Source organism: Nymphalis io, chromosome 11, assembly GCF_905147045.1.
Source record: "Nymphalis io chromosome 11, ilAglIoxx1.1, whole genome shotgun sequence".
In the NCBI taxonomy this organism is placed as follows: Eukaryota; Metazoa; Arthropoda; class Insecta; order Lepidoptera; family Nymphalidae; genus Nymphalis; species Nymphalis io.
The window spans coordinates 6,138,927-6,162,468 of record NC_065898.1 but is presented as its reverse complement, the minus strand read 5'-3'; the positions used below and the strand labels follow the sequence as shown (position 1 = coordinate 6,162,468).

At 33.6% G+C, this 23,542-nt stretch overlaps 4 protein-coding genes and 1 long non-coding RNA gene across 5 annotated transcripts; 3 read left to right on the top strand and 2 right to left on the bottom strand.

Annotated features, from left to right (window-relative positions):
- Window positions 1-349: 349 nt before the first annotated feature.
- Window positions 350-8,865, top strand: LOC126771843 (pickpocket protein 28-like). The gene is made up of 14 exons (XM_050491977.1): window positions 350-418; window positions 666-854; window positions 1,018-1,147; window positions 1,297-1,418; window positions 2,079-2,184; window positions 2,378-2,532; window positions 2,604-2,715; window positions 2,905-2,997; window positions 3,085-3,224; window positions 4,020-4,150; window positions 4,573-4,632; window positions 6,302-6,512; window positions 8,334-8,507; window positions 8,604-8,865. The coding sequence occupies exons 1-14, from the start codon at window positions 402-404 to the stop codon at window positions 8,710-8,712; spliced, it is 1,749 nt and encodes a 582-aa protein (XP_050347934.1). The 5' UTR covers window positions 350-401; the 3' UTR covers window positions 8,713-8,865.
- A 14-nt stretch (window positions 8,866-8,879) lies between these two features.
- LOC126771901 (uncharacterized) lies at window positions 8,880-9,936 on the bottom strand. The gene is made up of 2 exons (XR_007669575.1): window positions 9,854-9,936; window positions 8,880-9,162 (listed from the first exon to the last, which is right to left on the bottom strand). It is a non-coding gene; the product is annotated as an uncharacterized LOC126771901 (long non-coding RNA).
- On the top strand, window positions 9,722-14,215 carry LOC126771862 (inhibitor of growth protein 3). The gene is made up of 11 exons (XM_050492018.1): window positions 9,722-9,885; window positions 10,047-10,118; window positions 10,347-10,544; window positions 10,777-10,918; window positions 11,219-11,321; window positions 11,467-11,556; window positions 11,716-11,824; window positions 12,013-12,100; window positions 12,335-12,430; window positions 12,672-12,810; window positions 13,009-14,215. The coding sequence occupies exons 1-11, from the start codon at window positions 9,858-9,860 to the stop codon at window positions 13,126-13,128; spliced, it is 1,185 nt and encodes a 394-aa protein (XP_050347975.1). The 5' UTR covers window positions 9,722-9,857; the 3' UTR covers window positions 13,129-14,215.
- A 4,813-nt stretch (window positions 14,216-19,028) lies between these two features.
- On the top strand, window positions 19,029-22,013 carry LOC126771872 (calcyclin-binding protein). Its single transcript, XM_050492033.1, has 5 exons — window positions 19,029-19,262; window positions 19,345-19,558; window positions 19,862-20,068; window positions 21,151-21,313; window positions 21,788-22,013. Exons 1-5 carry the CDS (start codon window positions 19,239-19,241, stop codon window positions 21,879-21,881), a joined length of 702 nt encoding a protein of 233 aa, XP_050347990.1. The 5' UTR covers window positions 19,029-19,238; the 3' UTR covers window positions 21,882-22,013.
- Window positions 22,014-22,100: 87 nt separating this feature from the next.
- Window positions 22,101-23,528, bottom strand: LOC126771861 (uncharacterized). Its single transcript, XM_050492017.1, has 2 exons — window positions 22,295-23,528; window positions 22,101-22,153 (listed from the first exon to the last, which is right to left on the bottom strand). Exons 1-2 carry the CDS (start codon window positions 23,509-23,511, stop codon window positions 22,108-22,110), a joined length of 1,263 nt encoding a protein of 420 aa, XP_050347974.1. The 5' UTR covers window positions 23,512-23,528; the 3' UTR covers window positions 22,101-22,107.
- Between the last annotated feature and the right edge of the window lie 14 nt (window positions 23,529-23,542).

The window sequence follows — 23,542 nt, the reverse complement described above, 5'->3', positions numbered from 1 at the left end:
AAAAATAATAAAAAATCTTGTATTAAGCTTTATACACATATGTATACATATAAAATAATCATTTTTCCAAAGTTTTTTACCACGTAGTTACATTTATTTATCAAATGAGCTATTCAGAAACCATATGGGAATGCAAAAATGAAAAAAAACCCAACCCAAATTTAGTTTTAATTAAATGATTGACACTCCTTAATAACGAGCGACCTATTCTGCATACATCATAATTTTCTGTTTATGTTGATGACATAATCAAATGTAAAATTCTTCGTAACAATTCTAATTTCATAAGAGCCAAATGATATCCCATGGGGTAACAGTAATGGGTATATTGTATTGGTGGCACCAAGCCCCAACTGCACTACCCTTCAAACCTTCATTTTGAACAGTCATTTGTTCTCATCATGAAGCGACACTCGAGGTATTTTTTTAATAATTATACTAAATGTTTGTTTTTAAACTTGAAATGTTTTTTTTTTTTCGTTTTACAAACATTAATTATTCTTTATTGAAGAACTCTTAATATATTTAATACTTATTTCGAGCTGATTTAGTCTTTTGACTGTGGTGTATAAAGATTTACTACCAAAGCTATGATTTTTATCGTTCGTAAAACTATTGAAAGTACCAACTGAAGGCTTCGCATTAAATTGTCTTACATTTTTTAGATCTGACAGTATGGGAAATATTCCAGAGAATGATATTGAAAAAATAGAACAATCCGCTGTAAAAGGAAATGTTAAGATCAAAAGGGGAAAAGTTAACTTAATAAAGCAATATTTGGTGGATTATTCCGCTAACTCGAATCTTCATGGTCTTAAATATATTGGGGAAAAGGAACGAACTTCAGTCGAAAAGTGAGTATCGTCTTACATTTGTCAATAAAACTTTATAAAATAAAATACATAAACATTAAAAATAACATGCAAAAATCGCTTTCAAATACGCGTAGCAAAAATTTTATCTCGAACTTATTATTTATCTTCGTTATATACTATATGAACATTTAGAGTTTTTCAGATTTTTTTGGCTCTTCATGTTCACTTGCTGTGTTGTACTCTGCGCCGGTCTAATACGTAAAGTATGGTTAAAATGGAACGAAAGCCCTGTGATTGTTAGCTTTGCAGAAAATTCCACACCCGTGTGGCAGGTACAGATTCTATTATGATCTACTTATACTTAGAGATCCAATATTGAAGACTTTTCAAACAATTTTTTTACATATTTGAGTCATATTATAACATAAGCATTTTTTTACATATTTGAGTCATATTATAACATAAGCATTTTATATTGTAGATACCTTATCCAGCTGTAACGGTGTGTTTTGAAACAAAAGCTCAACAAACGAAATTTAATTTTACAAAATATTTTCACCTCTACAACAACGCAAGCGCTAATGGAAACCTAACAGATGAAGAGTAAGTATAAGGATATAATATAGGATAATTTATTTTAATAAATACATTTCTACAATCACTTATTTTTACAGTAAAACCAACATGGCTTTTGTGAGTAAATTTTAAAACAAAAAAAAAGAGTGATAATGTTATTATAAAAGACTTATCTATAAGTACTTGTAGACAGAATTTGTGTAACAATTTTGATAGCTGATTTTAAAATTCTACTTCTGTCTTTCTTAAATGTGTAAATGTGTGTAAAAAAAAACAATTTTTCAGACGACTGTTAAAAACTATCGAGAAAATTGCCACAAAAGTACCCACATTCCGAAAAAAAAATAATTTTTTAATATAATAATGACCGATGATAAAGTAGTCCTGTGGTCAGAACATGTGAATCTTAACCAATGATTACGGGTTCTTTTTGTTAAGCCCAGGCATGCATGACTAGATCTTTATGTCCTTAATTTGTGTTTGTAATTCATCTCGTCCTTAGCGATGATGGAAAACGTTGTGAAGAAACCTGCATGTGTCGGATGAAAATCTGCCACTTGTATTGGACAAACATCGTAGCAAATGGGTGGAATAAGCTCCGAACATTCCGTGGAAGATTTAGAGGCTGCTACTTTTTTTTTACTTTTATTAAAGGCCATTTAATGAACAAGGAACATTAAATTTTAGGCGCCATTTATTTGAAGACTTGTCTTTGGTATGTGATGATCATCTTGCCCCTACTGGAGGAAGAAAATTTTCACTTGGAAATGAAACTGTTGAAAATCTTAAGCAAGTATGTTATACGCATTGTAAAAAAATGCATTAGAGTATTATTTTTGAATATACATTTTTTAACCTACAAATATGAATCGTAAATACAAAATATATTGTAGGTACTCGTACGAGTGTGTAAATGTTGTCATGATATTTCTTGCAAGTCGGTATCTAATTTATTCGGTATTGTTTCATTTTGTTATAATAATTAGGTATCACCGAATATAACTGAAGTATTTTTGGGATGTAAATGGAAAGATATACCAAAAAACAGTTGCTCCGATTTGTTTTCACCTATTTTGACGGAAGAGGGGCTTTGTTACACGTTCAACACTATGGGCGCTGAAGAACTGTTTCGGACTGAAAAGTAATTTACTATTCATAAATTATATTCTATTTAATATTTTTTTTATAAATTGTTGTTTTATTTTTTTAAAGCCTAAATACTGACTACGATTATCTAGAGTATTCAAATAGATCGCAAACTTGGTCCTTAGAAACTGGATATCCTCCAAATACACCGCTTGAAACTTATCCACACAGAGGAACGGTAAGACTAAAATTTACATATCAATACGTATTTTTCTGATATTTTATTCCGTTACGTGTTTCATTTAAAAAAATACATATAAGACGAAGAGAAACACTTGCTTCATTCTTACCATTACTAAATTTGTGTTGTCATTACTGCAAATAACTGTTTTTTGTAAAATATTTTATTATATTTTTATTACTGCAGGGCTATGGAGCAAAAGCTGGATTGGTATTCCTATTAAGAGCTAAACAAGTAGACTTAGATTATCTTTGCAGAGGTCCAGTGCAAGGTTTTAAGGTGACGCGCTCGCAACAAAAAAATGTTTATCTTTTGATTTAGAACAAATGTTTTAATGGAAATGTATAATTTGACTAATAATTGCAGATTCTATTACACAATCCAGCCGAATTGCCACGATTATCACAGCAATATTTTAGATCTCCTCTGTCTCAAGAAGTAGTCGTAGCTGTCAAGCCGAAAATGATGACGACGTCAGAAGGACTAAAACCTTACAATCCAATCGGGTAACCAACATAATATAACCTTGTTACATTATTACATAACACTTCTGTTTTGTCTCACTTTTTTAAAATTTTAAACAATGACTATAATATAAAATAAACAGACAGATCGACTTTGTAGCAAACAATTTACGGACACGAAATTTCATGTGTCAGCACTGATCAATATAAATTCATTGTTATGAGAACTTAATAATATCTATCTACATACAGTAATAGGTGTAGTATGTATATTTATAGTACATACAAAAAAGTAATAAATAGTTCATATATAATACTAAACTAAAATTATGGTACCTATAAGAATTCAAGGTTTTTATTAGTTTTGATCAATATTCTCTGTTTTGGCCTAACTCAGAAAAATCTTAGAACCGGAGCTAAATTTAGGCATTTATTTGTTAATAATATTTACTGTTATAAATGTCAAGGTAATGTTTATCACTTTAGCAATAATAATATAATCAAATTATAAGGCGATATTTCAATTTTAAATACCTACGATACTTAGACAGTATCCTTAACAACTTCAACATGATTCAACGTCGCATGTCAGCTTCTTACTTGAATCAAGAGCACTCAAGTTTTCTTTGATCCCTTGAGATTCAAGGTGTGCTACTTTTTACAAAGTATAAAAATTTACCGATACTGAAAATTTTCAAATTCTTTTACATCAAGTAAAAATTATTTGAAGTAAGATAGTTGCTTCTATAATTTACAAACCGAGCGAAGAATTTTCTACGATGTAAAATAATAAATCAGATCTAGAAGCTTTATTGAAAACTTGATAATTATTTACAGACGTCAATGCTATTTCCCAAGTGAACGCTACCTGAAATATTTTAAAGTGTACACGCAAGCCAATTGCGAAATGGAATGCCTAACCGAATTTACTTATGCGAGATGCGGTTGCGTCCACTTTGGCATGCCACGTGAGTCTTTTACAAATAACAAACGATCTATATAGTTTTTACAGTTGCTGCTGAACGTAAACAATATTTTGTCATAAAATATTACAATTGTTTTAATTTAAGTTCAAAAGGACACATCATTGAGTAATAATTGTATATACATGTATGACATCGTAGTAGTAGGATAATTAAACATGAAATTAAATCTAAAATCTCAATGTATATTTTGATTAATTATTACCTAGTAGGTGATATTAAGGTATTAATCACAATTAAAACTACTAAAAAAACATAATTAAAGTAAGTCCTCAATATAATGAGGAAAATCTACCGTTTTCTACTTTATAAAAACTGTAGCTTGTATTCAATAGAAAAATTATATCTCGCAACCTTCCACAATCTCGTAAGATCTTGTTTTAACCTAAATTCTATTTTTATCGCAGATGGTCCCGAAATGCAAGTATGCAATGCGGGGAGCGTAGGTTGCATAAAACAAGCACAAAGTAAGTTAATTTATTCATTTAGTCTTTATAATTTTAATACATAATTATAGAATACAAAAATAGTCTAGCATCAAAATATATAAGTTACAACGTTCGCGAAATTGTTAAGCTCTCTTTAATTAGTATAAAAAACATTTTATAATAAGAAAAATATGAATAAGAAAAAAACAGTTATTATATAAGAATCGTTTAAATAGGAAAATAACGTATCGTTGAAGTACTTATAAAATAATAACTACAATGTTTCTCGTAGAAAAGTATGTCAAAGTCAACAAAGTAATATAAAATACAAACAAAGTATACAAAGGTTAAAATACCTTGCCTAATTATAGATATAAAACGAAATTGTCCAAATCATACCTATTGCTCTCTACTTTTGTCTTAATCATTTTAAAATAGTGTAATAAAATAAAGCCCAGTTGGTATATTTATTCAGGCACAGATGCTTTATATTTTTTAAATAACATGATCAAATTAATTTAATGAAATGTATATTTTAGCGAACTAGGTTAGAACCATCAGTAGATCATAAAATATTAAGCATATATGTACATATAGCATATTTCAACCACACGAGGAGTATAGACAAAAAAACAACTTTGATATCGAATTGATGCGCTATCATTGGTCGACATCTTGAATAATCTATGATTAATACTATGGATTTGCGAGAAAATGGCGTTTAATATCCGCGAAATTGGAAGTTAAATTAAAATTGTTAAAACTAGTTAAGTGAAATAGTGATGGTTATAAATAAAGGTAAATGAATTAAGATTTATCGTGCATTATTCAACAGGACTATTAGCGAATCGCATGGAATATGTCAATCTAAAGTTTGTTTATATTTACTCCTAATCTAATTGGAATGGGGTATAGGTACATTCGAAATAACGACGGTTGTATTATTTAATCGATTAGTTGCATCATTTCGATCAACGTTATTCATATCACATTTGTTATACCGACACTTTTACCACTTTCCTTTTTAAAATTTAAATATTATTTCTAAACCGCTATAAAACTTCCGTAACTATATTTTGTTACATAATATAATATATTAATAAAATATATTATGTAACTAAACCATTTCAATAAAACAACTTGGGGATATAATATATGTACTACAAATGTCCCTTATAATCCGCCTCTTTATGTGTCAATGTGACCAGTTTTTAATCATAGTCTATACAAATTGCTTAAGTGCTTTCGAAACAATGTCTATTTTAAAGTTGTAATAGAATTAATATGGTTATTATAAAAACAAAAAAACTGTAATAAACTAGGTTTATTACTATTTTATTTTTCTAGTTAATCTATTATTTTGTTTATAAATTATTTTTAATTATTACATATTTTTATATTTCTCCCATTTTTTTAATGCCATTATACCCGCTTATGGAATAATATCTGAAAAGAGCTGTATGTTTTTATGAAATAATTAATGGGCATAAGTATTTTTATGTAACCAATTTACTTGGTTACTAAAATTATTATGTATATTTTAAGGACTCAAAACTTACATATAAATTGCAGACGCTGCCACTATACCACACTCGCTTAGTTATATACAAAGTTATGTTTATTGCATAGATAAATAGATTATTTTGATTTCTAAATAAAGGTCCATACATATTTTAAATTTCAACTAAAAACTTCATTACACTTCCAGTGGAATTAGTCACAGTTGAAATACAAAGTGGTTTGGAGAAAGAAACTAATGATAATGATACTCTTGGTGAAGCTCGACGAGTAGCTGCAGAATGCAAATGTCTACCAGCTTGCACTTCTATTGAGTATGAAGCAGAAACATCACAGGCCGATTACGACTGGAAAGCAATTTTTAAAGCTTTCAATTTACCAATAGACGAAGAGGATAAAGAGTAAGAATTTGAAAGTTGATAAGTCAAAATTAATCATAAGCATATAAAATTTTACTTAATATCAATTAGGGAGAGAAATCTTCATTCTCAAAATATTTCACTTATAATCTCCGATTTGATATAAAATAGCCTTGATCCATCATTCGAAACCTACATGTGTATGCTTTCTTCAAACTAAAAATCTCTAAAACAATAAGAAATTGATTCAATAGATCTATTTTTTAATGCAGAGCACGGAATTTAGTAAAAGCATTAAGTGTATCGCGCATTCATTGTCGGCCTATTGCCTATGATTAACATAAGTATCTTACCTAATCATCTACCGAATATAATGAAATCTTATTTTACAATTATACAATAAAATAAAATTTACTTAAAATGCCTATAGTATTTGTATATTTCTATTGCCGTAATCAACCGTGATGCTTACAAACGTCGTCCGATCAAAAAAGACATCAATTAACAATAATTAGCATATTCGGCTCTAAAATTGGTTCAATCTTTTGTACACTATTACAAACAAATTATCAAAACTTCCCACTAATAAATTCTAAGTATGTTAAAAAATCATAACAAAAAAAATTCTCGGTTTTTGTATTTTTCTCATAAACGATTAGTTTTATCAGATTAGACAAAATTGTAGATTATGCAATTATCTACGAAAAATATTTATTATTAACATTTTTTCTAAAAACCATTTGTGATATATCACCATTTTTTTTATTTTTATTATAGAATAGGAAGGTGGACCAGCATATGGGCCACCTGATGGTAAGTGGTCACCAAACGCCCTTAGACATTGGCATTGTAAGAAATGTCAACTATCGCTTATAGCCAATGCGCCACCAACCTTGGGAACTAAGATTTTATGTCCCTTGTGCCTATAATTACAATGGCTCACTCACCCTTCTAACCGGAACACAACAATATCAAGTATTGCTGTTTTGCGGTAGAATATCTGATGGGTGGGTGGTACCTACCCAGACGAGCTTGCACAAAGCCCTACCACCAGTAAAAATTTGAAATATATACGGTTTCTGGTAAATAATGGTTAACCTCCATGTACTTGCAGAGAGCGCCCTAGCTATTCGGAAACATATATATTATATAGCTTATCCGGGAAATATGCCACTTTAAAAAAAGTACAAAATTTGCTTCCCATGTCAACATTTTTCGCCAATGCTACCATTGACCGACGAAAAGATATTTTTCAAATATCGCTAATATGGGCCTCGCCTATGCGTAATATGATATATGGTTAGCTAATACCTTACTAACATTTTTTGTCATATTTTGAAAAGTAGTTAGAATTAAAATAAAAACATACAACACTAATTGTCGCATTTTCTCGACTTTACAGGATAAACAAGCTCTTTCCAACACAAACCAATACAATTTGTTTAAGATTCATTTTAAGGATAACGTCCATGAAAAACAGAACTCATTAAATATCAATATCTGTTTGTCTCAATCTATTTTTAATAAAAAAGATTTATATTATATATATATAATATAAATTTTATATTATATATAATATAAATTTTATTAATTATAATATTATTATATTATATATATATATATAATATAAATTTATATTATATATATATATATATATATATATATATATATATATATATATATATAAATCAACTCATATCATCACTTATATATATATGACCTTTATATCTTGTACTATGATAATGAATACTACTTAGCGCTTATGCTATTACTTATATTAATCTCAACTTGAAAAAATCCAATATTTTTATTTTATTTTACGTATTTTTATATTGTTTTATTAATTTAAAAATCTTTTTTCAGCCTTTTATATGCACGTGTAATGATTTTTTTCAAAGAAGCCCAGTTTATTACTTCACGGCGTTCAGAGCTCTATGGTCAAACAGATTTTCTAGCCAACTGTGGCGGTCTACTTGGGCTTTTTATGGGCTTTTCGATACTTAGCGTCGTCGAGATCTTGTATTTTCTTACACTCAGGTGCAGTATTATATAACATTATATTATTATTGTAGTATTAACGCTGTATAAAATATTTTAACTACATACTCTAAAATTTATTTATTTTAATTTCAGACTATTTTGCCTACTGTGGAAACGCCATCAATCTAAGAAACGAAACCTTTTAAAGAATAATGCAGAAACTCCGACGAACGGAAAACTTAAGGATCTGCATATTTATTAATATTTAATCACGCAAAGATTAACATATTTTAAATATTTTTTTATTAATGACTGCGACGTTTTGCACAATTACTTCTGCACTTGTTTCAAATGAACGAATAAATAACTTTTTGAAGAAATACCTATGAATTTAAATGTTTTAGATCTAAAAATAAAAATAATGTAATGTACTATTTTATAAAGAAGTTTATTAAATATTGAGATTATGACACCATGGTTTTATTTTATACAGTGCTTGGTCCACTGGGCTTTTTCTTTGGAGCGTACCCTATTCTATTATGTATTTCTTCTGTTGTTTTGGTTCCGCCCGCTAAAGACTTTGGGGTATCTTCCTGCATTTCATTAGTTACCGATGAATTGGCTGCTTGTTCGCGTCTATAAGCCTCGTACTCTTGTAAATCATCAAGTTTCAGAGTAATTTCCGTTAAAGGTCTTCGAATCATTTTTATATCTGTAAATTTATGTGTTAATGTTTAAAATGAACGTACTGTAATTTTCGCCTGGGTAGTTCATTGTTAGATCTGAAAGTTGGTAGACAATGTGACAAATATATTATAGGGATGCAACATTCAAAGTCATCGACAACCAATATAATAATAAACATCAACTAGGTATTTTACCTTACAAGTAAAACTATAATTATTAGTGTGTCTGTTTGATGAATCGAGTTTTAAATGTGGCTTGTTATAGAATATATTATTCCGAATTGTAAAACGTCCCAAAAATTTATTTAATAAAAAAAATGACGTTTTTGTTTCCTGATTTGTCCTAAAATAACAAGCACATATGCAATATAACTTGAAATATTGAAATAGCTAGTATTTTAATTTAATTATTAATAAATTTTCATTTAAGATATAAACTGACGATATTATCATAATATGAAAATTAAATAATTTATAATTATCTTATAAATGAAGACTTATCGATAGCTCACTATATGCTATACGTTAGCACCGTAACCCGCCGCGAGACATAAGCGTCGACATCACTATCGCCATTATTGCGTGTTCTGTTCTGTGTTCCGTGTACATGTCAGATTGCTTAACATATTTTTCAATATCCGTTGTTAAATTAATTATAACATATTCAATTGTGTAGCATTAACTATATTATTTAAGAAAAATCGTAATTAAACTCACCAAGATGCTCTACCTTGAAGATTATTTAGAAAGTAAGTCTTACTTTAATTGCTTTGTGACGAACATAAACGCCATTACGGTTGGCAGCATTGAAGTAAGCGTAGCTTTTTTTTACCGCGAGATTTTAAAAAGATTTCAATGATAAAATATATAAGAAAATTCAACATTATTAAATTAGATATGTAAATTACAGTGATTGAACATCTTCCTCAAGAATTGCGGGACAGGTTCACAGAAATGCGGGAAATGGATCTATCTGTTCAAAGTAAGCAAATATATTTTCATAAAAGAAACATTACTACATTTTAACGCTTATTTTTTTTACTTTAATTACTACGTTCCAAATAAACATAAAATTTGCATCTTCACAATTATATTATAAATGTACATTTCGTTTTTAATTCTATTCGTTTTTCTGGCGAGTATTGTAGTGTGTTGTGATCTCGACAATTTCATTAGAACGGCTTAATTTAAAATTTATTTTATTCCTTAGATAATATGGACACATTAGAAAAGCGAGTGCGCACTTTGTTTGGTGGCTGCCGACGTGGTGAGATAAACACAGACCAAGCCAATACAGAATTTACTGATATAAAGAAAGGTTACACTAAAACTCTTGAAGAAGCAGATGAGAAAGTAACATTGGCAAATCAAATGTATGACTTGGTAGACAGATATCTTCGAAGGCTAGGTATGTAAAACAAACATTCAATTTCATTATAAACCTATTGCAATATGTATGAATATATAAGAGTTACTATTTTTACATATTATAATTATTATATAAAAAACTATTCCTTCAGATTTTTATAAGCAAATTATAAATCACTTAAATGATATAAAGATTGAAGTTTTCTTTTAAATAGATTAAAATGTTTTACTTGTGAATAGTGTTCAATAAAAATGTTGCTTATAATCCATAGACACAGAGCTTCACAAATTCAAATGTGAACTGGAAGCTGATAATAAGGGTGTAACAGAGCTGCTAGAAAAGCGCTCACTGGATCTCGACACAAATACTAATCATACCAGCACATCAAATAACAACCATTATAAGGATAGCAGGTTAATAAAACAAAATATTATTGAATTTTATTAAAATTCAATTTGTACATATTTACATTTACTAAACACCAGTTCTATGTAAAACAAGTATCGTAATTAAACTATATTGGTATTTTTTTATGAATACAATAGATTATAAAGGAATAAAAATTTGATGTTATCATTGTCTTGTTGTCTATTGAATTATTTTGTCTCATTAAAAGAGAGCAGCTAGAAAAAGTGACATAAAATTCATATCTTAGTGTATTTTGTCCACCTTGATCTTTAATATAAATCCATTTAACTAAAATCTCTTTTTAGGTACCGTATAAGGGCTGAGAAGCGTCGTGACAGCTGGGCAACTCGTGATTCACGGGCTCACCAAAGCAATGGAAGCATTTCCAGATCAGAATCTGCTATTCCGGTGCAAATTTTTGCTTATATCACGTTCAATAGTTCCTTTATTCTTTTAAATCTAAAATTCTACACTGATGTGCTTATTGAAATTGAGAAATAATTTCTATTTATTTATTACTCTTATAATATGGCCTTACTGACTTGCCTTATAGGCTGCACTGGGCAGAGATTCATATTCCTTGGGACACGCTGGTAGTGCCATCGCAGCTGCCGCAAGTCAAGCCATAGCTGCTACACAGCAGGTAAATTAATTTAGTGTTAATTAAAATAGGTCTAAATAAAATAAGTCTAAAAAAATAGGTTAAATAGTTCATTACATTTTACCATACATAAATTAATTTCTCATTAGAAGCTATAGAAGACAGAGATACCACATATTTCTTTACCTTTTTACTATCTAGATGCAACAAGGCCGACGTACGGCATCGTTAAAGGCATCATACGAAGCAGTGGCTAGTGAATTGGCACACCAAGCGCACCACCATGCGCACCATTCTCACCACGACCACAGTACGTCACAATAAAATAAATATATAACCATATATAAAGTTGTTTATAATGGTAACCCAATTATAGCATCAAGGAATCTTTTTCATCTAAATTTATAATTTAGTACGAAATTTTACTAAAATAATTTGAATAATAAAATACTAATTTAATGATATAATAATTTACTTATTATTTAAAATAATTTACAGGTCAAACCCTTCCGACAGCCCACAGCCAGGGTACCAGTGCCCACTCAACATCAACTACATCGACAAACAAGCGGCATACCAAACAAAAGTATATATTTACCAATTTCATTATTTTTGCAAAGCTAGTTTCCATTGTCTCTTAGGTATAAAAAAGCAGCGTTTACCCTTTCATAGGATTCAAGCTTGGTTCATACCAAATTGCGTCAAAATCGGTAGAGTGGTTTAGCCGTTAAAGCGAGATAAACAGTTCCTTTCGCATTTATAATATTAGTATAGATGGTTTATAAAAGTACAACAAGTATGTTTTATAATTTTTGTACAGGAAAAACACCTACAGCTCTTCGAGTAATGTTTCATCACTGCATTCCCAACAATCTGTCTCAGCAGCTGCAAGTCGATCTTCGTCCCCCACTGTTGGGTAAGAAATATTACATTGAAATAGTTGCGCGTTGTAGAAACAATACAAGCATTATATGTGATATATTAAATACGAAACTAGTTTTTAATATGCATTTTTATAGGCTTACTACAGGGTATTAAGCCCATCATTACATAAACTGTCTCTAGATATAAAATCATGTATATCATACCAACACACTTTTGTATGTATAATAACAGTAAGAATTAAAAAAGTAATATATATATAAATTTTATTTTAGGGCAATGAATACTGTGGTTAACAATGTAGCAATTGAAGAACCAATGGAAGAGGAATGGACATACGACCCGAACGAGCCACGTTACTGCATCTGCAACCAAGTGTCTTACGGGGATATGGTTGCTTGTGATAATCAGGATGTAAGTATTAACATAAAAATATATATAAATTTCATTTCAAAGTACATTGTAACCTGCATACCCTTAAAATATCTGTAAATTTTAATTAAAAACTTTTTTTATTTAAGATATATTATAATTATATTAATTATACATAATATAACTTATTATATCTATGTTGTTATATATAGAAATAATAATCTAATAATTTAATTTCAGTGTCCATATGAGTGGTTCCACTATCCATGTGTTGGAATTACTGCACCACCGAAGGGCAAGTGGTATTGCCCGCAGTGTCAAACTAACATGCGTAGAAACCGAGCACATCGCAAGAACTGACTTCAACTACATGCAGTTATAAAGTTGAAACCATTTTGACTGTAAACATTTAATATTAACCATTAACGATTAATCATGATTACTAACAATCAATAATGAAACTTAAATACTAGTGGTCTCAATGTTTAGGTATCAATTAGTCATTTAAATGTTTCAAGCTTATGTTTTATAAAAGCTAAATTTACAAATATACATAAAAAATATATACATGCTTGTATTATGACAAGTTTGATTGATTTTGCTTTGAAAACATCTCGAAAATTTAAATAAAAAAATACTATTCTTGATCGCCAGAACCATTCATGTCATGGCCACCAAAATAAAAAGCAAAATAGGCACTGGTATGATAATTATACATACATTATTTTTATTGTATTAGGAGACTGCCAAATGGGCCAGTTGATGGGAGGTGGTCAACACTGCCCATAGACATTGCTATTATAAGAAATATTAACCATCCCTTACATCGCCATTGTGCCATCAATCCTGAGAACTAAGATGACATACATCTTGTGATTGTTGATTGGCTTACTCTTAATTCTTCAAACTGGAACACAACAAGTATTGCTGCTTATTAGATGGGTGGGTGGCACAAACCCAGACGGATTTGTACAAAGCCCATTACCAAGTAAACATATTTTTATCAATTAACAATCCTATGTTCTACAAAACTTTTTGTTATTTTTGTAAACAAGATTTATTAAACAATTAAGAAAATATATAAATTCAGTGCTTTTGGTAGTATACACATAGTGGAAAAACAAATGTGCAAAAATGGTATTCACTTTTAGATATTTATTTAGTAATAAAACACTTTTTTACATTTGTAGTAATGTATGTGCATTCATTCCTATATAAAATCATAACTAAATTAAAAAAATACATAAACTTAAGAATGATTAAATGTATAAAAATACCTCATTATCTTTGTATATCTATAATTATCTGTTTGGTAAATCTGTCTTAAATATTTCACAAATCTTAGTCTAGGAATAAGACGATATTGTAACATTAGATATGCTCGCATTTCACAATGTATTAGGTATAAATCATAAGAATGTAATGGTAAATAAAGCTTTTAAGTATCTTTCTAATATTTAATTTTACTACTTTAGTTATGCAAAACCATTTAAGAGGTTAATGAAAAAGGAAGAAGGTTAATAAAGAAGGAAAATAGAAAATGTCTTATTCCCACCAATTCAGTTATGAAAAAGTGAATATTATAAAACAACAAAACGATATCGCACTTCTGGACTTAGGCCTCCTTTCCTTTTGAAGTTTTGAGAAGTATTGGAGCTTATTCCACTATGCTTTTTATTTTTGCTGGATAAACGCGTTTACGAGTTTCCACCACTTGAAGTGAGGGAGTATGTGGGACTCGCCGGCACTGAGCATGCGTCGAAATACCCACTAAAAAACCAGCGGTACCAACGCCGCCTTTTCGAGGGACGTCACGAGATCGCTTGCGCATACTACCGTGACGCCCTGACGGTTGGCCCGCCTCTGCGGGTCTCCAAATCCTAGGGGGTTCTCGGGGTACAGAGATCCCCCCTAGCCCCGGCAAAACTTACGGCGTGAGTAGAAGGTGTGCATAGCGCCGACGTCTTCTTCGGCGAAGCAGGTCAGCGGAGGCCTTCTCCTCGCGCTCCCGCGACATGACATTTTTGCAGGAGACCGTCTCCAACCAGCACCTCTCGCTACCAAGCATGGCGTTTATCACGCTTGGCAGCGAGCCATCCCCGCCGACTATGGCCGCCCGGGAAAGGCGCTGAGGCCCCTAAGCGGCACAATCCACCAGAGTGTGGCACGCAGTATCCGAATACGCACAACACTCATGGCAGGAGTATATCACCTTCTGCCTCGCTATCCGGTGCAGGTACTTACTGGAGCAACCGTGTCCGGTAAGTACCTGCGTCAGCCTGAATGTGTGTGCCGTGACAAATGACGTTCCACCCAGCGACTCAAGTAGGGACGGACCGCCTCCACTGTCATTAGGCCTGTCGAGGGGGACCTCAGGTCCTCCTCCCACCTGCGAATCAAGGTTCGCTGGACTAGAGCCCTGACTCGCTCTACCTCCGCCGACCCTGGACGGACACCGTTTGACGGTGTACGTATCTAGCTTCTGGGCCATCTCGGCTCACATAAAATATTTGCAGGAATTTCTAACGCTCGCTGGCTAAGCAATTCGCAAACAGATATATTACAGTATATTTGTTTGCATAGGCACAATGAGATAAATTATATTACATTATTTAAATAAATAAAGTAAGTTTTCAGAACGAAGTATAATAATATCTATTAAAAAAGTATTCAAAATTGCAAAGTTTATAAAGTATAATAATTTACGCTAACGATATGTAAGCTGGGATAATAATCACCAATGGCTTTTAAAAAACCATAACGTAGGGAGTTTCGGCTTAAAAATGAAGGTAGCATGACAAAAGGTCATTTTCCAGCGTGTAACACGCTAACATATACGCACATGCTAACGTGATAATATAAATAATAAGGTATGAAATTTCGATAGCATTCATCATCATCATCATCATCATCAGCCGAAAGACGTCCACTGCTGGACAAAGGCCTCCCCCAAGGATTTCCACGTTGGCCGATCTTGCGCTGCCCGCATCCAACGGCTTCCCGCGACTCGTTCTAAGTCGTCGGTCCACCTTGTAGGGGGCCTGCCCACGCTGCGTCTTCCGGTTCGTGGTCGCCACTCGAGAACCTTTCTGCCCCAGCGGCCGTCGGTTCTGCGAGCAATGTGCCCCGCCCACTGCCACTTCAATTTAGCAATTCTTCGGGCTATGTCGGTTACTTTGGTTCGCCTGCGGATTTCATCATTTCTGATTCGATCTCGCAGAGAAACTCCGAGCATAGCCCTCTCCATTGCCCTTTGAGTGACCTTGAGCCTTCTTATGAGGCCCATTGTGAGCGACCACGTCTCTGATCCATACGTCATCACTGGCAACACACACTGGTCGAAGACTTTCGACTTGAGACACTGCGGTATTTGGGATGAGAAGATATCGTGTAGCTTCCCGAACGCTGCCCAGCCGAGTTGAATTCGACGATTTACCTCTTTCTCGAAGTTGGACCTACCTAGTTGGATGGTCTGACCTAGGTAGACATAGTTGTCTACAACTTCGAGTGCAGAATTTCCAACCTTGACTTGAGTGGGTGCAACATGGATGTTCGACATGATTTTCGTCTTGTCCATGTTCATTTTTAGACCCACTTGTTGGGAAACCCTGCTGAGGTCATCGAGCATAGTGCCGAGGTCTTCCAAGGTCTCAGCCATAATTACAATGTCATCGGCAAATCGAAGATGAGTGATGTACTCGCCGTTAATATTGATGCCAAGTCCGTTCCAGTCCAGAAGCTTGAAAACATCTTCCAATGCAGCGGTAAACAGTTTCGGAGATATCACGTCTCCCTGTCTTACACCTCTCTGCAGTTGGATAGGTTTTGAGTTCTGATCCTGGAGTCGGATCGACATGGTGGCGTTCTCGTACAAGCACTTTAACACCCTGATATACCGATAATCAATTTGGCACCTTTGAAGAGAATTCAGCACAGCCCAGGTTTCGATCGAATCAAAGGCTTTCTCATAGTCCACAAACGCTAAGCAAAGTGGCTGGTTATACTCCTCAGTCTTCTGTATAACTTGCCGCAGCGTATGTATGTGGTCTATGGTGCTAAAGCCTTTCCGGAATCCGGCTTGTTCGGGTGGCTGGAAGTCGTCAAGCCTTTGCTCGAGACGATTCGTAATGACTCTCGAAAACAACTTGTAAACATGACTCAGCAGTGAGATGGGCCTGTAATTCTTCAGAAGGGTTTTATCACCCTTCTTAAAGAAAAGTACCACCACACTTCTGTGCCATGCTTTTGGCGTTTGACCTTTGGCAATGACGGAGTTAAAAAGCCTCTGAAGAGCCCTGAGGATCGGTGTACCACCCGCCTTCAGAAGCTCGGCTGTAATACCATCATCACCAGGTGCCTTGTTGTTTTTGAGTTGTCCGAGAGCCATTCTAATCTCGAAAAGACTGACGTCCTGAAAATCTTCAGTGTAGTGTCGGGTTAGTCTTGCTCTGGGATCTGCAGCATGACTACTGACAGGTGATTGAGCTGTCGTGTACAGCTGACCGTAGAACTTCTCAACCTCTTCCAACAGCTCAGATCTTGACGTGACTATTCTGCCATCCTCAGTTTTCAGCCTTGTCAGTTGACTCTGACCAACAGACAGATCTCTGGCGAACACTTTAGAGCCTTTGTTCCGCTCGATGGCCTCTTTAATGCGCATTGTATTAAATTGGCGAGTGTCGCGAGTTAGAGACTTTGAAATCCGTCTGTTGATCAGCCGATAGCCGGCAGCATCAGCTGGGGACGTCAGAATCATTTTCCGTCTTTCCTCCATAAGCCGTAGGGTAGAGGCAGAGATCTTTTTGGTTCCTTTTGTACGGCTGGTCTTGAAGGTCTTAGACCCAGCCGTACGGACAGTTTCCACAAGCCTGTCGTTGTATGTGTCCACTTCCTCGCAGTCTGCTAGGCAATCGAATCGGTTTTGGAGTTCGAGCTGAAAGGCTTCGGGATTTCGGATTTGAAGAGGTGATGGTCGGAGCGTAGACTTCATCAGTCGGGACCTCTGGAGTTTAACATTGATATTTAACGAGCCTCTTACGAGTCTGTGATCGCTCCCAGTTTTGACTGCATTGATCACGGAGACGTCATTAAATATTTGTCTTCTCGTCGACAAGATGAAGTCTATCTCATTCTTGGTTTTCCCATCAGGGCTCACCCAGGTCCATTTACGCTGACCTGGCTTCTTGAAAAAGGAGTTCATCATAAAGAGTCCCTCCTTCTCCATAAAGTCGGCCAACACCTGGCCCCGAGTGTTGCGGTCTCCAATTCCATGAGGTCCCACCTTTAACTCATCACCGAATCGTTTGCCCAGCTTCGCGTTGAAGTCCCCCATTACAACAGTGAAATGAGTCTTGTTGGTATGTATGGCTTTAGATAAATCCTCATACATGACCTCAACCTCATCGTCGGAGTGTGTCGAAGTCGGCGCGTATACCTGTATGACCTTCAAAGAATACCGCTTGGTGATTCTGAGTATAAGGTACGCCACCCTAGCCGACACACTCTCGATTTTCACAACGTTGTTAACGAGGTACTTGTGGACTATGAACCCGACACCACCTTGAGACAGTTGATCGCCCTCTCGGAAATAGAGAAGGTTACCGGATTTCAGGATCATCGTATCCTCCCCCTGTCTTCGGACTTCGGATAATCCGACGATATCCCAGTGTAACCTGCTCAATTCTTCCTCCAGTTCGATGATCTTCTCGTCGGTCCGCAGTGTACGCGTGTTATATGTTGCCAGGGCCAGAGGTCGTCGGTGTTGGTAACACGAAATCTGCCGGGGATTCTTAGCACCCCCTGCCCCGCCGTTACCACAGCTGTTACCAAGGCTAGGAATAGCAGGGCTGCCGGGGACTAGGGGCCGTGGTTTAGTTGCGCGAATCATGAGGGGATATGCCATAATCGCCACGCTTGGCAGACGGGTTGGCGATCGCAGTAAGTTAGTCATAGTACTCAGAGAGACGCTGCTGCCCGTTCTCTGGTGTATATTCCCTCGGGTCGACTTCTACGCCCCCCACGGGATGAGATGGGGTGGTGATATTCGTCGCCGTCACCACACGGCATATAGCGATAGCATTCAAACTAATGATATTAAAATGTGCTTCTCATTATATGTATCATATCATTGTTAAAATAATAATATATAACAGTTATACCTAGTACAGTATATATCTATTTTTCTAGAAACGTCTTGTTATCTGTCATAGTCATACCGCTCAAATGTAGTGTATAATCTATGGCAAAACCTTTTTATAGAACCTTACTGTCAAACATAATTACCATCAAAAACGCTGTTTTATGCTCAACGCTTTATTCATTGTTAACCTTTTGGCAAAAATTGTTGTTTCACAAATTTAAAGTGCTGGAACACGCAAATTATTTACATTAATACACGTGAATACATACTAAAAAAAGGAACAGTAAGATATAAACCAGACTGGTAAAAGTTTCTAACAACCACGGACATCATGTCTGGAGCAAAAATTATCGAGGTAAAATTTATACTTTAGACGAAAAGCTACTCTTAATATTTTTACTATTGGTATTTTAATTTTACTTTAATTTTAAATATAGCTGCGTAGTGATATCGACGAATTAAATGAACTACTTAAGCAAGCGAAACGCAAGAAAGTTCTGGATATTCTCTCTCTGGAAATACGTAAACTTGAAACAGAATTAATTACTCTTAAGGAAAGTGAGAAAAATGAAGCTTCTATGGATGTGTCCCCTACACCCACTACATCAACACAGTCACAAAAGCGATACCAAATTAAATTAAATGGATATGGTAAAGTTCCAATATAATCAATACCTACACACTTAATAAGAAGTTAGAACCGCTGTATAAACGTATATTTTTAAAAGAGAATGGTGATGAATGTAATTGTGTTCTCTACTTCAATTTAACAGGACTAAAAAGGATATACTTACAAAATAATAATAAATGATACATAGATACTTTTTGAAAAAAAAAATCTTAGTTTTTTTTAAATGTTCATCTTAGAGATTGTCCTAAATATCATAACAAAGTCCTCATCAAACTATCAATTTTATTTGAGGGAATTAGTTACATTACTCTTACTAATTTCAGGATGGGATCAATCAGATAAATATGTTAAAGTATTTGTAACTCTCAAGAATGTTCAAAATGTACCAAAAGAACAGGTCTATTGCAAGTTGACTGAGAGATCAATGGAGTTGCATGTTGAAAATTTGGAGAATAAAGATTATTTGCTTGTTATCAATAAACTTCTTAACTCTATCAATGTTGAAGAAAGTCATTGGAAACAAAAGACAGGTAAGAAATAAACACAAAAAAAGTTTTGGTTTTCTGGAAAAAACATAAATACTTAAAAACAAAAAAAAGGGATTCACGACTGTAGTCTGTTGACTATATATTAGAAGTTATAAAATAAATTATTCATTACTAGTTACTTCCTGCAGCTTTGTACGCTTGTGACGGGAGCAGGTGTTAGGTACCCTGTGTCCTTCTCTGTACTCCTGACAAACTATATGCATAATTTCTTAAGGATCTGTTCAGTATTTAAGATGTGAAAGCAAACAAACAAACATACTCACTTTCACATTTATAATATTAGTGACGATAAAGTAATAAGTTCATTGAAAAGGTTCAGCAGCAAATACTGTCATCTTTAGTATGATCTTACTGATTTAGCAGTCAATTTTAATCAAATAATTTGTATATATTTAAATTTTTTTTTTTTTTTATAGAATAGGAAGGCGGACGAGCATATGGGCCACCTGATGGTAAGTGGTCACCAACGCTCTTAGACATTGGCATTGTAAGAAATGTCAACCATCGCTTACATATCCAATGCGCCACCAACCCTGGGAACTAAGATTTTATGTCCCCTGTGCCTGTAATTACACTGGCTCACTCACCCTTCAAACCGGAACACAACAATATCAAGTATTGCTGTTTTGCGGTAGAATATCTGATGAGTGGGTGGTACCTACCCAGACGAGCTTGCACAAAGCCCTACCACCAGTATAATTAAATTATTAAATTAATTAATATAGTAACAGCCCGTGAATATCCCACTGCTGGGCTATGGTCTCCTCTTCTATTTTGAGACGGCTTGGAACTTATTCCAATATGCTGCTCCAATGTGGGCTTATGGAACACACATGTAGCGGAATTCCATTGAAATTAGACACATGCAAGTTTCCACACAATGTTTTCACCTTCACGTATGAGATGAATTATAAACAGCAATAAAGCACATGGAAATTCATGAATTAATATTTGACTTCAAATATTTACATGTATATTTAAAGGTATAATTGAGAATAGTAACAAAAAGTTAGTACTACTGATTAGAAAATAGAAATAGCAGCTCTTTGTGTGTTCATTTTTAGACATGGTTGTCATCTTCCTGGCCAAAACACAACAGAATATTAAGTGGTCTCACATGACAGAACTTGAGAAGAAATTCGAAGACCAACGTAATAACAGATTTAAGACTGATGATATGGAAAAGAAGGATCCACAAGAATCTATCATGAGTCTTATGAAGAATATGTATGTATTACAAGCATTATATATATATACTGCTCTTTTATAGCTACTAATTCTGCTTATATTTGAACTAGCTTTATAATAACTATGTTTACATAATCTTTTTGTCATTAAAGTAACTTTACAAATTGTCGTACTGTTGTATGGGAATACTGAGGATAAACAGTGAGCTTGAGAATAGGTGTACCTAAATTCAAAGATACTGTAAAAAAATAAAGATTATTTGCAAAAAAAAGGCCATTATGGAAAAGCAATATGAGGATTAAGAATACCGTTACAAGGAGTTACTTTTTTTCAAAATTCATTCTTTTTTCAACTGGCTTACTGAGTTAAAGTTAAGAAAACTTCATTGACCACTTGCGCATTTTAGAACTAAAAAGAATTAGGAATCAAATTTAATGTACATACATACAATAACATACACACAATGTAACAGAAATATCAACATTTTGTTTCATTTTGGTTTTGTATTTCCAGGTATGAAACTGGTGATGATGAAATGAAACGAATGATTTCAAAAGCTTGGTATGAAGGTCAACAAAAGAAGAAGTCAGACACATTGGACATGTGATTTGTTTGTATATATTTTTTAAGAATAATTTCAAAACAAATTAGAATATTTTATTCTTTGTAAGATCAATTTTAATTGTGCTGCATTGATGTTGTAGGCTAATAATGGTATTAAAAAACATTAAATTTTGAATATATTTTTTATTTTTGCTAAATCTAAGATAAACATTTTAAGGATATAACATTACACTAGTGTACTATTTTTCTATACATTGGTTATAAAATATTTAATCAATTTTTAAATATTCGGTGAGTGTAAACCAGGTAGGAATCCTGAAACAAAAAATACATATTTTATTAAAATAATTTCATTCAATGCTCAAGTAAAGTTTTGTTTTGCACAATTTAATTTGGAATAAAACTGAAAGACTCAAAAAAACTAAAAACAAAGTAAAATTATCAAGTTTTCCTTACCACATTGTATGTTTGTTTTGTTCATTGCATTTTGGAATCTTCATAATTAAACTACATATATAGACAGCCTGCAGTGCGTAAAACAGATATTGCCATTTCATTTCGAAGACAAGGTTATCATATAACTTATGAACTGGAGTTGGTTTTTCGTTATGATGAGGATCATTGCGCACCGTAACTAGTCCTCGCATTGCAATAGACGTGTCTTGCCGAGTCATTTTAGTTTGTCTTCTTTCATGGCGAGCATTTCGAGCCTCATGTCTTCTATTTAATAATCGGTTTTCATCTCTGTTTTCTGAAGTTCGTTCTTCAATTAAATCCCTCGTAGATCTGGCATTGTAATTTAGATTCCTTTTGTCAAATCTAGACACATGTACTTCGCGTTCCTTCGCTTCTAATCTAGTATTCGTGTTTACACGATTCATTTTAGGTCCAGTGTTATGACTTACGTCTCTATTTTCTGAAGCTCGTTTTTCCATTGTACCCCTAGTAGATCTGGTATTGTAATTTACATTCCTTCTGTCGAATCTAGACACAAGTACTTTGCGTTCCTTAGCTTCCAATCTGGTATTCATGTTTACACGATTCATTTTAGGTCCAACGCTATTTCTTACTTCTCTGTTTTCCGACGTATCTTTTACATTTGTGTCCCTAGTAGATCTGGCATTGAAATTTACATTCCTTCTGTCGAATCTAGACACAAGTACTTCAAGTTCATTCGCTTCCAATCTGCTATTCATGATTATACGATTCATTTTAGGTCCAACGTTATTTCTTACTTCCCTGTTTTCTGACGTATCTTTTTCATTTGTGTCCCTAGTAGATCTGGCATTGTAATGTACATTCCTTCTGTCAAATCTAGATACAATTACTTCACGTTCCTTCGCTTCCAATCTGGTATTCATGTTTACACGATTCATTTTAGGTCCAACGCTATTTCTTACTTCTCTGTTTTCCGACGTATCTTTTACATTTGTGTCCCTAGTAGATCTGGCATTGAAATTTACATTCCTTCTGTCGAATCTAGACACAAGTACTTCACGTTCATTCGCTTCCAATCTGGTATTCATGTTTATACGATTCATTTTAGGTCCAACGTTATTTCTTACTTCCCTGTTTTCTGACGTATCTTTTTCATTTGTGTCCCTAGTAGATCTGGCATTGTAATGTACATTCCTTCTGTCAAATCTAGACACAGATGTTTCGCGTTCCCTCATGTCCAATCTAGTATTCATGTTTACACGATCT

Coding starts and splice junctions, on each gene's coding strand:
- LOC126771843 (XM_050491977.1), top strand. Junction 1,148..1,296: donor ATTCCACACCCGTGTGGCAG/GTACAGATTCTA, acceptor TTTATATTGTAG/ATACCTTATCCAGCTGTAAC. Junction 4,633..6,301: donor TTGCATAAAACAAGCACAAA/GTAAGTTAATTT, acceptor TTACACTTCCAG/TGGAATTAGTCACAGTTGAA.
- LOC126771862 (XM_050492018.1), top strand. CDS start 9,858: ATGCTCTACCTTGAAGATTATTTAGAAA. Junction 10,545..10,776: donor CAGATATCTTCGAAGGCTAG/GTATGTAAAACA, acceptor TATAATCCATAG/ACACAGAGCTTCACAAATTC. Junction 12,811..13,008: donor TTGCTTGTGATAATCAGGAT/GTAAGTATTAAC, acceptor ATTTAATTTCAG/TGTCCATATGAGTGGTTCCA.
- LOC126771872 (XM_050492033.1), top strand. CDS start 19,239: ATGTCTGGAGCAAAAATTATCGAG. Junction 19,263..19,344: donor CTGGAGCAAAAATTATCGAG/GTAAAATTTATA, acceptor TTTTAAATATAG/CTGCGTAGTGATATCGACGA. Junction 19,559..19,861: donor AATTAAATTAAATGGATATG/GTAAAGTTCCAA, acceptor TACTAATTTCAG/GATGGGATCAATCAGATAAA.
- LOC126771861 (XM_050492017.1), bottom strand. CDS start 23,511: ATGAGGGAACGCGAAACATCTGTGTCTAGATTTGACAGAAGGAATGTA. Junction 22,154..22,294: donor CAAAACAAACATACAATGTG/GTAAGGAAAACT, acceptor TTTTTGTTTCAG/GATTCCTACCTGGTTTACAC.